Source organism: Palaemon carinicauda, chromosome 18 (assembly GCF_036898095.1).
Source record: "Palaemon carinicauda isolate YSFRI2023 chromosome 18, ASM3689809v2, whole genome shotgun sequence".
In the NCBI taxonomy this organism is placed as follows: domain Eukaryota; kingdom Metazoa; phylum Arthropoda; class Malacostraca; order Decapoda; family Palaemonidae; genus Palaemon; species Palaemon carinicauda.
Genome location: NC_090742.1, coordinates 62065676 through 62078435, shown reverse-complemented (window position 1 = coordinate 62078435; position 12760 = coordinate 62065676). Strand labels below are relative to the sequence as shown.

The window sequence follows — 12760 nt, the reverse complement described above, 5'->3', positions numbered from 1 at the left end:
CACACTGCTGAGAGATAGGCATCTCTCTCTCTCTCTCTCTCTCTCTCTCTCTCTCTCTCTCTCTCTCTCTCTCTCTCTCTCTCTCTCTCTCTCTCTCTCCAACTTTCAAAATTCATCCTACATCCGAGAAGGTTTAACTTATAGTAGGACTATGCATTCTCCTCATTCGTAAGAGAGAGATAGTTTGACTGAACAAATCCTTCATGTATTCCAAAATTGTAGGATGCAAAGACACCAGCCACCCGTTGAGATACTGGCAAGACATTACTGTAATTGGGTCTCTCTCTCTCTCTCTCTCTCTCTCTCTCTCTCTCTCTCTCTCTCTCTCTCTCTCTCTCTCTCGTTACAACTCTCTCCTCTCTCTCTCTCTCTCTCTCTCTCTCTCTCTCTCTCTCTCTCTCTCTCTCTCTCTCTCTCTCTCTCTCTCTCTCGTTACAACCCTGGCCTAGTCTTTATACAGTACATTCTCCTCTTTTCTCACACGCATGACAATACTAGATAACCGAAAAATTCTTCACTCAATGAGTTAACTATTGCACTGGAATTGTTCGGTGGCCACTTTCATATTGGTAAGAATAGAAGAGGCTCTATAGCTATAGCAAGCAGCTGTTCTAGGAGGTCATTCCAAATCAAACTTTTGTTCTCTAGTCTTGGATAGTGTCATAGCCTCTTGTACCATAGACTTCCACTGTATTGTGTTAGAGTTCTCTTGTTTGAGGGTATACTCATGGAAACAATAGAATAGTGTGCCTATTTCCTTTCTTCACAGGCTATTTTCCCTGTTAGCGCCCTTGGGTTTATAGCATCCTGCTTTTGTAATTAGTGTTGTAGCTTCGCTGCTAGTAGTAACTATAATAATGATAAACAATACGTTCCTCTTCTACATATTTCACCTTTCATTTCTCTTATTTTTCCAGTCATCATTTACATTCTCACCCACATAGATATATTGGATATATAATGAACTACTTCTGTTCTTTCACTATCCATACCAAATTTATTGCAAGACCTTCCCAGCCTTTACACAACACGATAAACTAGCTCCTACTTACTTAAGGTTTCAACTTCTTCCACTTGCCTCAGGAGTTCCTCTTCATGATCATGCCACACTTAATGTATGGCTTCATTTCTTGTCCACCAGATTTGCAATTAAACTATTCTCATTTTGTTTCTTTCATCATCATTTTGAAAAGGTTAATAAACAGTCATGAAATCATTGTGAAAAAATAATTCCCATGAAACCCATTGGATGAAAATCATGAAGATAATAGACTATGATACGTAAGATCTCCTCTCTCTCTCTCTCTCTCTCTCTCTCTCTCTCTCTCTCTCTCTCTCTCTCTCTCTCTCTCTCTCTCTCTCTCTCTCTCAGTATCGTGTATACATAAGCTTTTCTCTCAGTGGTTTCACTCAACCTAAACTAAAAGGTCTCGGTCTTTACTTCACTTTCTATCATACATGCTTTTATTTCTCTCACTAATGTCCATAGGTTGTTATAAACAATGATCCAATTGCTTACACAGGAAAAAGATTCTGAACAAGAACTCAGAACTGTTATAAATAAAAACACTTGGTTCATGGTGCAACAGAAGCAGCAAAACAGCAAGGTTTTCTACAAAGATTTGCAATGATTCTATAAGAAAATGAAAAATAAAATAGTCCTTGTAGTTAGATTAAGATGAGAAGTAGATTAGAAAAAAAAAAAACTATATTCAAGAATATTAATAAAGATTATTACCATATCAATTGAGTTTATCTTCGAATACTCCTGGATTTCTCCTACATTTCCTTCACTAATCAAAACTTTGTGGTATAATTTGAAAATGGGTTTTGACCTGCACTGCTTCTTTTTATCAATTTTAGTAAAAAAAACAATATTTTAAAATACAGGGGCCCTTAGACGTAGGTTCGGTTCACCACTCCTCTTTTGCAGAATGGGGGAGAGGGACACGCCATTCACAAAAGATCCTAATCTACTTTTCCAGCTTCAAGAATGATTTGATAACCTTCTCTCCTTTACCAGACACACAAGTACTGTACACAAACAGGAACGTGGTTCAAGAACACAAGCGGTATACCATAAATATTTATTATTTATACACAATATAAAACAATACAATAACTGTTTCTGAAGAAGAGAATAGAAGAGAGAACTGAGAAACCAAATAAAAACGAAAGTGCATTTACAGAATGACTAGTTGAAAACCTATGAAACTAACGAGCATTACCTATCGTACAATGACTCTTGTTCGATAAATGACAAAGACACGGCACTTCTGGAAGGACTATACTCCTTGTAAAAAGCACCAATGGTTATTCTTGTGATTTATGATTGCATTGGGGAGACATTCACAGAGCTCTAATAAGTTATGAAATATTACCATTAAACATAACTGAAATAAAATGTTTTCTTCTCCTGTCATGGCCAAGTTTCTGATAAAAACAGGGCGAGTTACATGGTACTGAAAAAATAAAGGATTTGAATTTGTCACGACTGGCATCATAATATGGTAATACTGTTCGAGTCTATCACTTACAAACTGTCAGATATCTATAAAAACAGCCAGCAAACCTCAGAATATAGTTAAAAAAAAACCAGGCTAGCCTCTGAGCTCTGATGAATATGCTCCTGCAATGGCAGCACCCTCAGTGTTCTCTAGACTTAGGAACCATCTTGCCTCAGGACACAACTCCAGAAGATGCAGTGTTGCGTGTGTGATGCACGTGATCTCACGTTGAGCAATCGGAGAAGAAAGGAAGGGGTGATGTCCTGAGGTAATCGTCTTTTTATTTGTACAATATAGGTAAATGGGATTTACAAAAGTATGCCTCTGTTCACTTGAAAATATTCATGATTATGTGAGAATCATTAGATACAGGTAACAAGAATATATACAGCTAATAGCTAGCTATCACATCCTAATTAAAAACTCATAAAAGAAAAAGAGAAATAAATATTCCAATTGTTGACAACATCCAAAACAAAATAAGAAATCCTTCAGTTTTCATAACATTTTAACAAAATAAACAGAATTTTAACAATGGTGCAGCCTGTTTTTCCTATCAAAACTGGTTACATAAAGGTGGGATAACTCGACTGTAATGGGTAACAGAAGCATGACGTACATGAAAAAGGGCAATGGATTTTCTTTCTTACACCACAGAGGTCTTTGAAACGAAGCCTCTTCCTCAATAGTTTTGGGTATGTACAAGAAAACATCTGAGCAGCAAAACACCCAAATCATATCAGGGATCACAGCCATTCAGTTCTATTTCACAGTTGGATTCTATGTACAAAGGATCACAGGGAGAAACTTATCTTTGTAATGCATTGTTTTCTTTTTGTCTTGAGTAAGCCTATAGCAATACATAGATATAGCTGATAAACATACGTCAACTGATGACGCGGATGCATTGTTCAAGATGCGTACGTTATCGTGGCACAGCTGACTTTTCGTAAATATTTTTCCTTTACAGTATTGAAGAGTATTTTTCCTTTAATTCACAGCAGTTTACCACATTCAGAGACACAGCACTGTGAGGAAACCAACAAACTTTCAGCAATGAGACCACCTTGCAAACTAAGACTGTCTGAGGATATATCTTAATGCATCGGTTGAATGCATTTTTTTTTACGTCATGGTACCAGACAACCTCAAATACAGATGATGCTGTACTCGTCGTTCTTTGTCTCAGGTGAATTTAAATCTGTCTATTAGGTTGGGACTGCGAGGTCTGCCTCTTTCATCATCAGGTTTCTGCAGAGTTCTGAGTTTTGTTTCTGGTAGACGCTTAGACACCTTTTTCAAGAAGGAAGATGCGACTTTGTCTCCCGTACGTCGTTGGAGAGCTCGCAGGGACTTGTAACCTGAAGTGAAGTACATGATTAGTTTTTGGTGATTAGTTAATGGGCAGATTGACATATTTTAACATTGGCCAGTTATGTTCAAAATATATTTAGGCTTACCAATAAAACATTACACCAAATCATTATAGAGTAGGTGGATATGGCAAATAGACTGATGTTATACTGAACACAACAATATGCTGTACAATACAAAGAAAATCAATTATGATATTTTTGTGAGTCTTATCAACTTTTTAAAAAATTTCTGGTTAACTTAAATTTCTATTGCATATGCACAAAAGGGAAAAAAAATACTACTAGACATCACCTAATAATAATACACAAAAGAAACTTACCCATATCCAGACCAGGAGTGGTCATCTTAAGGTATGTGTTGGGGACAGTGTGAACTTGGGAAGAGTCGACACAAGGGAGGTCAGTGAGCGGCACCACAGCTTCTCCGATAAACGTATTTGATCGTCCCAGATTGTAGTCCTTGAGGGTGAACAGGAGCAAGCCAGCGCACACACCATCGTTATCCTTTTTCATATCGCTGTAATGGAAATATTTACGAATGAAGTACCAAACACAACATACGAATGAAGATTGACAATAGTGTAGTGCACTTTGAATCATCTAATAATCTGAGCCTTTGTGGTTTAAGAATTCTTTCTATTCTTAAAATTTGTGGATTTTACATTTTACATATCAAATATATTTATCTTAATAACTTCTGAATCCAGTATCTTAATTACCCTATTGGAAAACACAAAATTCATTTACACCTTGAAAACTTGTTTTTTGGGGGTCTACAGTACTTAGTTTTCATAACATTAACCTTGAAAAAATAAGGAATGAATTATTCTTTGTAGCCTGGGCAACATGGCTATATAAATAATTACAGCTTTCACATGTTAAGGAATACAGTCATCTATTGTGGTCAGTACAAAATGAAATTCTCAATATTTGTACCCCTTGCAATCACAAAGAAGGTTACAGTAATTTATACAAAAGTCTTCAAATAGGTATTCATTTATTATGGATTAGACTCCAATAAATGAAACCAAGGCTTCTGACTCACTATTCAAAAGTTTCTTCGTAAACTGCCGGATCGGCCTTTCGTTGAGTTTTCGTCTTCCGCACCGTGGCCGACGGGAACCATTCTTGAGGGACTAACTGAACCTTAACGTAGGAGTCAACCGGTTGATTATAGAAGCTGTGGTGGAGTCCACCGCTCCTTGAACTGACGCTCATGGTGTCGCTTTCCGTAACCATGTCGCGAGCCATGATCACTTCCACCAACAGCTTTCCGGGTCGAGTGAAGAGCATCTGCAAGCAGGGCAATTGAATTATAATTCTTATTCAATACACTTTGCTGCAAAGTTGTCCAGCCCAGAGGCTTAAGGGGTCATACTATTTAAATGAAGCCAAGTTTACACTTCATGCACTTACGCTCATATAAAAACACTTTTGCTTTCAATCTCACTAGTATCTTATCTTATTATCCAGATTTATAATAATTGGTACTGAAAGTTAATCAATGGAAAAATACTACTGATAATTTCCAAAATACAAATGTCAAGCAATAGAGTGCAGATTTTTATTTCATGATACATTACACCAAATCTTTCCAGTTAATTTTTTTCTCTTTTTAGATTCAAACTAACTAAAATTACAACTACTGTACCTCTTTATCTTGTTTTTTAAACATGTTATTTATCATTTTCTGAGTAAACAGCTAAATGACAAGCTTCCCCAAATCACTACCTTTGCGTTAAATGTAAATTGTGTAGTAAGAGAGTCTAGTTCCTCAAGTGAATTTAAAGCTTAGTTAATTTTCATAACCTTATATGAACATGTGTTATATATAATTATATGGTCAGAGGTACTCTTATGAATTAAATCATACTATTTACATGAGAAAAATCATAAATCAAAATTTTTATTCTTATAAATGGAAAGGATGATGATCTAAAGAAATTTAAATCATCATTTGTAACAATCCAGTCTATTATCTTATATAAAGACCACTTTTGAAGAAATACTCTACTTCTTAAACCAAAGTCACTTAAGAATTAGGGCCTCTTTGAAAAATAGGAAATACTGAAAAATATGTTCTACCTTAACTACAAGCTGAGCTTTAGAAGGCACTGCTGCTTCACTCTGTTCATCATGGCGTTCTTGGTAATACTTTGCAATTAGAGATTCTGTCGACATCCTCAGACTGTCAAGGAAATCGAGCAACTCTGTGTATTCTGGAATACAAAGATGGAAAGAAGTTCTATTAGTTTTTTCAAGTCAGTGCTTAGTTAAATATATAATAAAATGTAATATGTTTATAGAACAAGTATAATTGGATCCTAGCCAACGATGGATTATCTATTTAGTGTGATGGTAAGGATTTAATAAACTATTTCCAATTCATAGCATCTAATATAATTAAATTTTAATCTTAAAAATTTTCATAGACACCATTATGGCGAGGTCTGAAAAGTTAATATATTCAATGGTCAACTCAAAGATGATCAAATAAGCTTCTCCATCATGAGGCTCAATACTACACAGTATTCAAGAAGTTTTATTCCAGCTGTTACCAAGTTATGGATTGATCTTCCAAATCGGGTAGTTGAATCAGTAGAACTTCAAAAGTTCAAAGTTGGAGCAAATGTTTTTATGTTGACCAGGCTGACATGAGTCTTTTTAAAGTTTATATATGACATATCTGTTTCTGACGTTGTTAATAGTTTATATATGACATCTATTTTGACGTTGTTACAGTTTTTAGAATGATTTATTGTTAATTTGTTCCCATCATTTATTCATTTCCTTATTTCCTTTCCTCACTGGGCTATTTTTCCCTATTGGAGCCCTTGGGCTTATAGCATCTTGCTTTTCCAACTAGGGTTGTAGCTTGGCTAGTAATAATAATAATAATAATAATAATAATAATAATAATAATAATTTTATACTTATGAAATATGCAAATATACCTCTTCTAAAATGCTTACCCTTGGTACGAGCTTCTTCCGGATCAAGACCAATCCCTTCATCAGGAGAGAAAAACTTGAGGGATGCTTCCAAAAGATCATAGACCCCTTTGAAGTATGATGCCTTTCTCCTCTGCAAAAAGTAATCCAATTTTCAGAAACTATTCACCATATAAGTTAACACGTATAATAAGTGTAAATGTTGATGGTACGTTATTACTGTTTTGATTTACATATGAAAAAGAACTATATTAAACATGTACGTTTAATTTAACAAATTAACGACTAGTACTGTGGTCATACCCAGAATAAAATTGATAAATAAAATGTACAGACAATATGCTAAGGTTGAAAAAATTAGACTATATTTAAATCTGTTTACATCTAACAACAAATTAACTTATCAAATCAAAATTTACACAGAAAAGCTTATATAAAACCCTCGTACCTCAATATTTCTGTCCACGGTTTCACTGAACAATGTGATGAGGACCTCCCACAGGTACCACAGGAATCTCTGGAAGTTTGACGCGTGAAGGTTATTATGGAGGAGCTGGATGGCTGGATCCATCACCTGCTCCAGGAGAGGAGCTTCACTCTGGGTTTCACATGCTTCCTGCAGTGCTCTGTCCAGAGTTGGTTTGAACTGTGGGAAGGATAACACGTGTTAATTATAACAATTAAGCATAGTTTCTTTTTCGTACCATTCTACTTTAATACCCAGGCTAGGCCACACGACCTATTGTTAGATAAACGAGTAATATTACATGCTTGCTTTATTATAACAATTTCTGCATATTAGTCTTTTCGATAGAACTAGAGGGGCACTCAGTAGAGCGCAGACCTCCGCCGCGGCATCTTATTTCTCGATCTTTTGCTTGACCTTGACCTTCGAACTTAACATGTATAAATTGGAGTGGATTTCCATACATGGAAATATGAACCAAGTTTGAAGTCTCTGTGACAACGATGTCCAAACTTATAGTCAACTATAAGTTTGGACATCGTGAATTAGACATTTTGCTTGACCGTGATCTTGACCTTTGACCTTGACCTTCCTAAATTTAATAATTTCCAGCTTTTTAAATAATAGTTAATCCCTGCAAGTTTCATTACTCTACGATTAAAATTGGGACCGGGAAGCTGTTCACAAACAAACACATACACGCACAAACAGGGGCAGAAACCTAGCCTCCTTTAAACTTTGTTGGCGGAGGTGATAAAAAACTTTCTATGGGGATATTTTTAACATTCATGACATCTGGAATATTTCAGACAGTGGCAAAAGGCTGAATTGAAATCCATACCCGATATATCACAGCTTCAATGAATTCGTTGACTTTGGCCTCCATGTTTTCTGTGGCACTGACGATGAGCCTCTCAACTGTTGCCTCCAGTTGTGATGCTGACCCTTCTCCATTAATTGATCTCCTGATCTCGTCTAGAGTGGCATCAAAGCCGAAGTGACCTGGCAGTCCAGTCAGTTCTCTTCTGACTCTTTCGATGTTGTTTAAACCGACGCAAATCTGAAGAAATAGAGAAAGAACCAATTGGAGTGCAACCTATTGTTTGTTTACAGTTTATGTTGAATTTGGAGTTTTTTGTGATAATGCAATATTAATTTTTTAAAACTTTGCTTGTGGATTTTCAGTTACTTGGTATGCAAAAAATAATAGATTTGAAAAACTGGCTAAGAAGGTACAAGAGTTTGAAGGGCTAAAGACCTAATCTGATGTATAACTTAAATATTTGCAAACTACTATACCGCACGTGTTTCACACACTTGTATACTTAACGGCTTTGATTTTTGTTTTAAAACCCAATCTTCCCTGCATTGTTATAAACCAACTTGTTGTTATCATGCTAGTTCATGCTTCTTCTCGTTTGAATTTTTGTGACGTTCTTGCCCGCAAGTCCTTGTATATAAACTCGATGATTGTTTAATAAAGTTTAGTTGTAGTCACCTCGCCTCTCAGTTATCACCTAACAGGCGCATCCGCACATTGGTGACCCTCAAGTGACGCTCACCAATGTGCGGATATAGGTGATAACTGAGAGGAGAGGTGAATGTAACTAAACTTTTATTAAACAATCATCGAGTTTATATACAGCGATGTGAGAGCAAGAACATCACCAAAATTCAAACATGAAAAAGCATAAACTAGCATGATAACAACAACAGTGCAGGGAAGAGCGAGTGATAAGATGAAAAATCAAAACTGTAACAGCGTGTATGAAACATAATCGGTACACTATGTTTGCGATAAATGTCAACAGTGTACATGATTGCTTCACTCAAACCTTATCACTTCATTGTAATAATACTAATAAATGTTCTTAAGTTACATTTTCTATGAATTTTGTGGCTCAGCTGGTAATACCATTGCCTCTTACTTGAGAGTCCTAGATGGCACCACATGTGAGGCAGGAATTCATCAAAATAATGATACTAATGACAAAAACAAAAGATGATAATGACTGTACCTGCTTTGTTATGAAGATGCGATCAGTATTTGCTTGTCCCTGGAACATTTTATCGACCTTGGCTCTCAGAAGGTCAGAATACGTTGTCGCACAGGAGCAGATGTCCTCCAAAATTCTGGCCAGCAGTACAGCACTGTGCTCTGGGTCCGGCCACATCAGCTTGAGCCACCAAATTTTTACCTGGAAGAAAACATTTTACATTGTAAGTGTAAAATATGATGGTACAATAGCTTTAATGCCTAAATCAAGCCTCAGAGAAATTATTTTGTGAAGGTTATTTTACTGTGCATATTCCGTTCAGTTCTTCAGCTGTAATCCAGTGTAATATTACACGAAATACATGAAATGTAAGACATAATATGAATTTGAAGAATATTTGATAAATCTGAGAAAATAGAAAAGAATCCATCAAGTCTCAAAGAACAACCCTAACCATGACTAAAGAATTTCGTTTGCGATTGAAATTCCAGTGTAAAATTACACAAAATACAGGAAATGTAACGGATAGAATATGAATTTGAAGAATATTTCATTTATCAGAGAAAATACAAAAGAACCTATCAGGAACTAGAAGAAAAAATTGTCAATTTCTAACTTTGTTCTTATGTACATAGTTTGAGTAAATCAACATGTAAACACATCCAATACAGTTGAAAATATCTCTCTATGGAGAATATATGATAAATATCCATAGAGAAAACAGAAAAGTAGGACTGAAATTGAATGCGTAAAATAAGATAATGTTCAATGAAAATGCAGACAACAAAAAAAGGTTATGGACGGCCCGCTAGAGCTCGTTTAATGAATATACATACTTAAGGCGGACAATTAGTGTTTCTCAAAGATATGAGACTGAAATTAAAAGAAAGATAAACATGGAATAGAAAGCTTTTGGAGAACAAAATGAGATTATGAGAAGTAAAATGCCACATGAGACCAAAATTAAAGGAAAGATAAGCATGGAATAGAAAGCTTTTGGAGACCAAAATGAGATTATGTAAAGTAAAATGCCACTTTCTCAGCTTAAAAGAAAATAAAACAAAATCCTACATCGTGGAATATGCCGGTGGTGTCCGTGGCAGACGAGCTGAAATCGCAGAAGTCGTCGACGGTCTCGAAGCTGTCCAACTCGACTGCCTTCTTGATCATGTCCTGCGCTCGCCAGATGGCCAGTTCCAGCCATCTCATGACGCCTCGAGAGAACCACCGGTGGTACTCACGGATGCCAGATTCGGAGCGGGCTTCCGGCGCCAAGCCTTCACTTAATCTGCAGCAGTAATAATAATAATAATAATTATAATAATTAGGGAGATAATAATAATAATAATAATAATAATAATAATAATAATAATAATAATAATGATGATGATGGAGATAATAATAATAATAATTATAATAATTAGGGAGATAATAATAATAATAATAATAATAATAATAATAACTTTTAATAATTTCAATAATAATAATTTTAATAATAATAATAATGTTGATAGTAATGATAATAATACTGATTTTAATTCTAAAATTAATAAATATAACAATTTTAATAATAAAAAAGCAATAAACAAAGATGAAGTCTGAAAATGACATAAACAACAACTAGAAAGCTCTCTCTAAAATAAGAAGTTAAAACTTACGAATGGAGTCTCCCCAGGTTCCTGTATAGCTGCCACAGGGAAGTTCCGACTTCCAGGCCGTACTGCAAGTTGGTCTCTGCTCCCATCTCCTCCTGGTCTTGCACGGAGGGCATGCGGTTGTAGATGTTCATGAGGAGAGGACGCACGCACGGGTTGATCTTCTTGCTCACCATCAGGTAGGTTGTCTGCATGTAAGGAATGTTCATCTCTCTGCAAGGGAAAAAAGAAAGGTTTAAAGGCTGCTCATGAATGGCAGAGGCATGGGACAGGGACCAGGGAGTGCTAGGAAATGGCTGCTGATGACTAAGCAGGTAGGCTTATAATGATGGTAAGCTTGCAAAAAAAAAAAAAAAATAAATAAATAAATAAAAAAAAGGCAACTCATGAATGGCAGGGACATGGGACAGTGATAATGTCCTCAAAATTGATCATACAAGCTAGGACCAGGGAGTTCCAGGAATTGGCTGTTGATGAATCAGCAGGCATACCTATATGCTCTCCCTAACACCCTATCCTTTGCTTACAATATTGGTAAGCTTACAGACACTAAAAGAAAAAAAAAAAGAAAGGTTTAAAGGCCACTCATGAATGGCAGAGGCAAGGGACAGTGACAATGCCCTAGAGACTGACCCTCTATACACATGGTCAGCACCCGAGCTCCCTCTCCACCCAAGCTAGGACCAGGGAGGGACAGGCAATGGCTGCTCATGACTCGGCAGGTAGACTTACAGGCTCCCCCAAACCCACCATCCTTTGTTTACTGGGATGGTGAGGTTGTATGCACTACAAAATGCTATTGAACTTGAGCGTTTCTCGAACCCGAGAGAGAGAGAGAGAGAGAGAGAGAGAGAGAGAGAGAGAGAGAGAGAGAGAGAGAGAGAGAGAGAGAGACTTACTTTAAGAATACGGCGTTGTAGAAAATAGTAGCTTGCTGTAGGAAGACATTAGCTTCGTCAACTATCTTGATGACTCTCGAGATTTGCTCGTCAGCGGTTTTGACACCTCGAAGCTGCTCCTCGACCAGTAATGTCCACCTGGTTATAATAATAATAATAATAATAATAATAATAATAATAATAATAATAATAATATCCTACAAATATAGTTGATGAACCCTTGATATTAAATTTAACTTGTTTGAATGAGTCTCCCATCGAAATCATAATATACTGATAACAACAACAACAACAACAACAATAATAATAATAATAATAATATTCTACAAATATAGTTCATTTTACTTGTTTGAATGTAACTCCCATCGAAATCACAACATACTGATAACAACAACAAAACCAACAACAATAATAATAATAACAATAATAATAATAATAATAATAATAATAATAATAATAATAATAATAATAATAATAATAACCTTCAAATGTATTTTATATCAAATTCAACTTGTTTGAATGAGTCTCCCATAATATACTGATAACAACAACAACAACAACAACAACAACAATAATTATAACGAATAACAAAACATCTGATAACTCCTTCCTTGCTATCAAATTCTACATGTTTGAACGCCTCCCAATCGAAATCATAATATACTGATAACAGCAACACTTGTGATAATGGCATTAATATCAATAGAGAACAGCAAGAAAAAAGTGCTTTATGATGAGCACCAAGATTATAGAGGTACGCACCAGTTCTTGGCGTGTGTGTTGATACTGGACGTGACCAACTCGTGGATGTGAGGAATCATTTCTTGGTCCAAGAGTTGTCGAGAAGCCGCGTGAGTCTGCAAGCTGTGTAAGGCCCTGCGGAAGAAAAGACACGTTCTTTGTAACAAG

At 35.9% G+C, this 12760-nt stretch overlaps 1 protein-coding gene across 1 annotated transcript in view; it reads right to left on the bottom strand.

The window, feature by feature from the left end:
- Positions 1-2073: 2073 nt before the first annotated feature.
- LOC137657842 (uncharacterized) overlaps positions 2074-12760 on the bottom strand; it is a 272649-nt gene continuing 261962 nt past the window's right edge. The window contains 12 exon segments of the mRNA XM_068392431.1: positions 2074-3868; positions 4204-4400; positions 4929-5176; positions 5969-6102; positions 6856-6967; positions 7283-7480; positions 8142-8360; positions 9319-9498; positions 10369-10585; positions 10956-11165; positions 11852-11989; positions 12614-12727. Coding sequence (XP_068248532.1) covers positions 3693-3868; positions 4204-4400; positions 4929-5176; positions 5969-6102; positions 6856-6967; positions 7283-7480; positions 8142-8360; positions 9319-9498; positions 10369-10585; positions 10956-11165; positions 11852-11989; positions 12614-12727 — 2143 coding nt within the window. The 3' untranslated portion in view covers positions 2074-3692.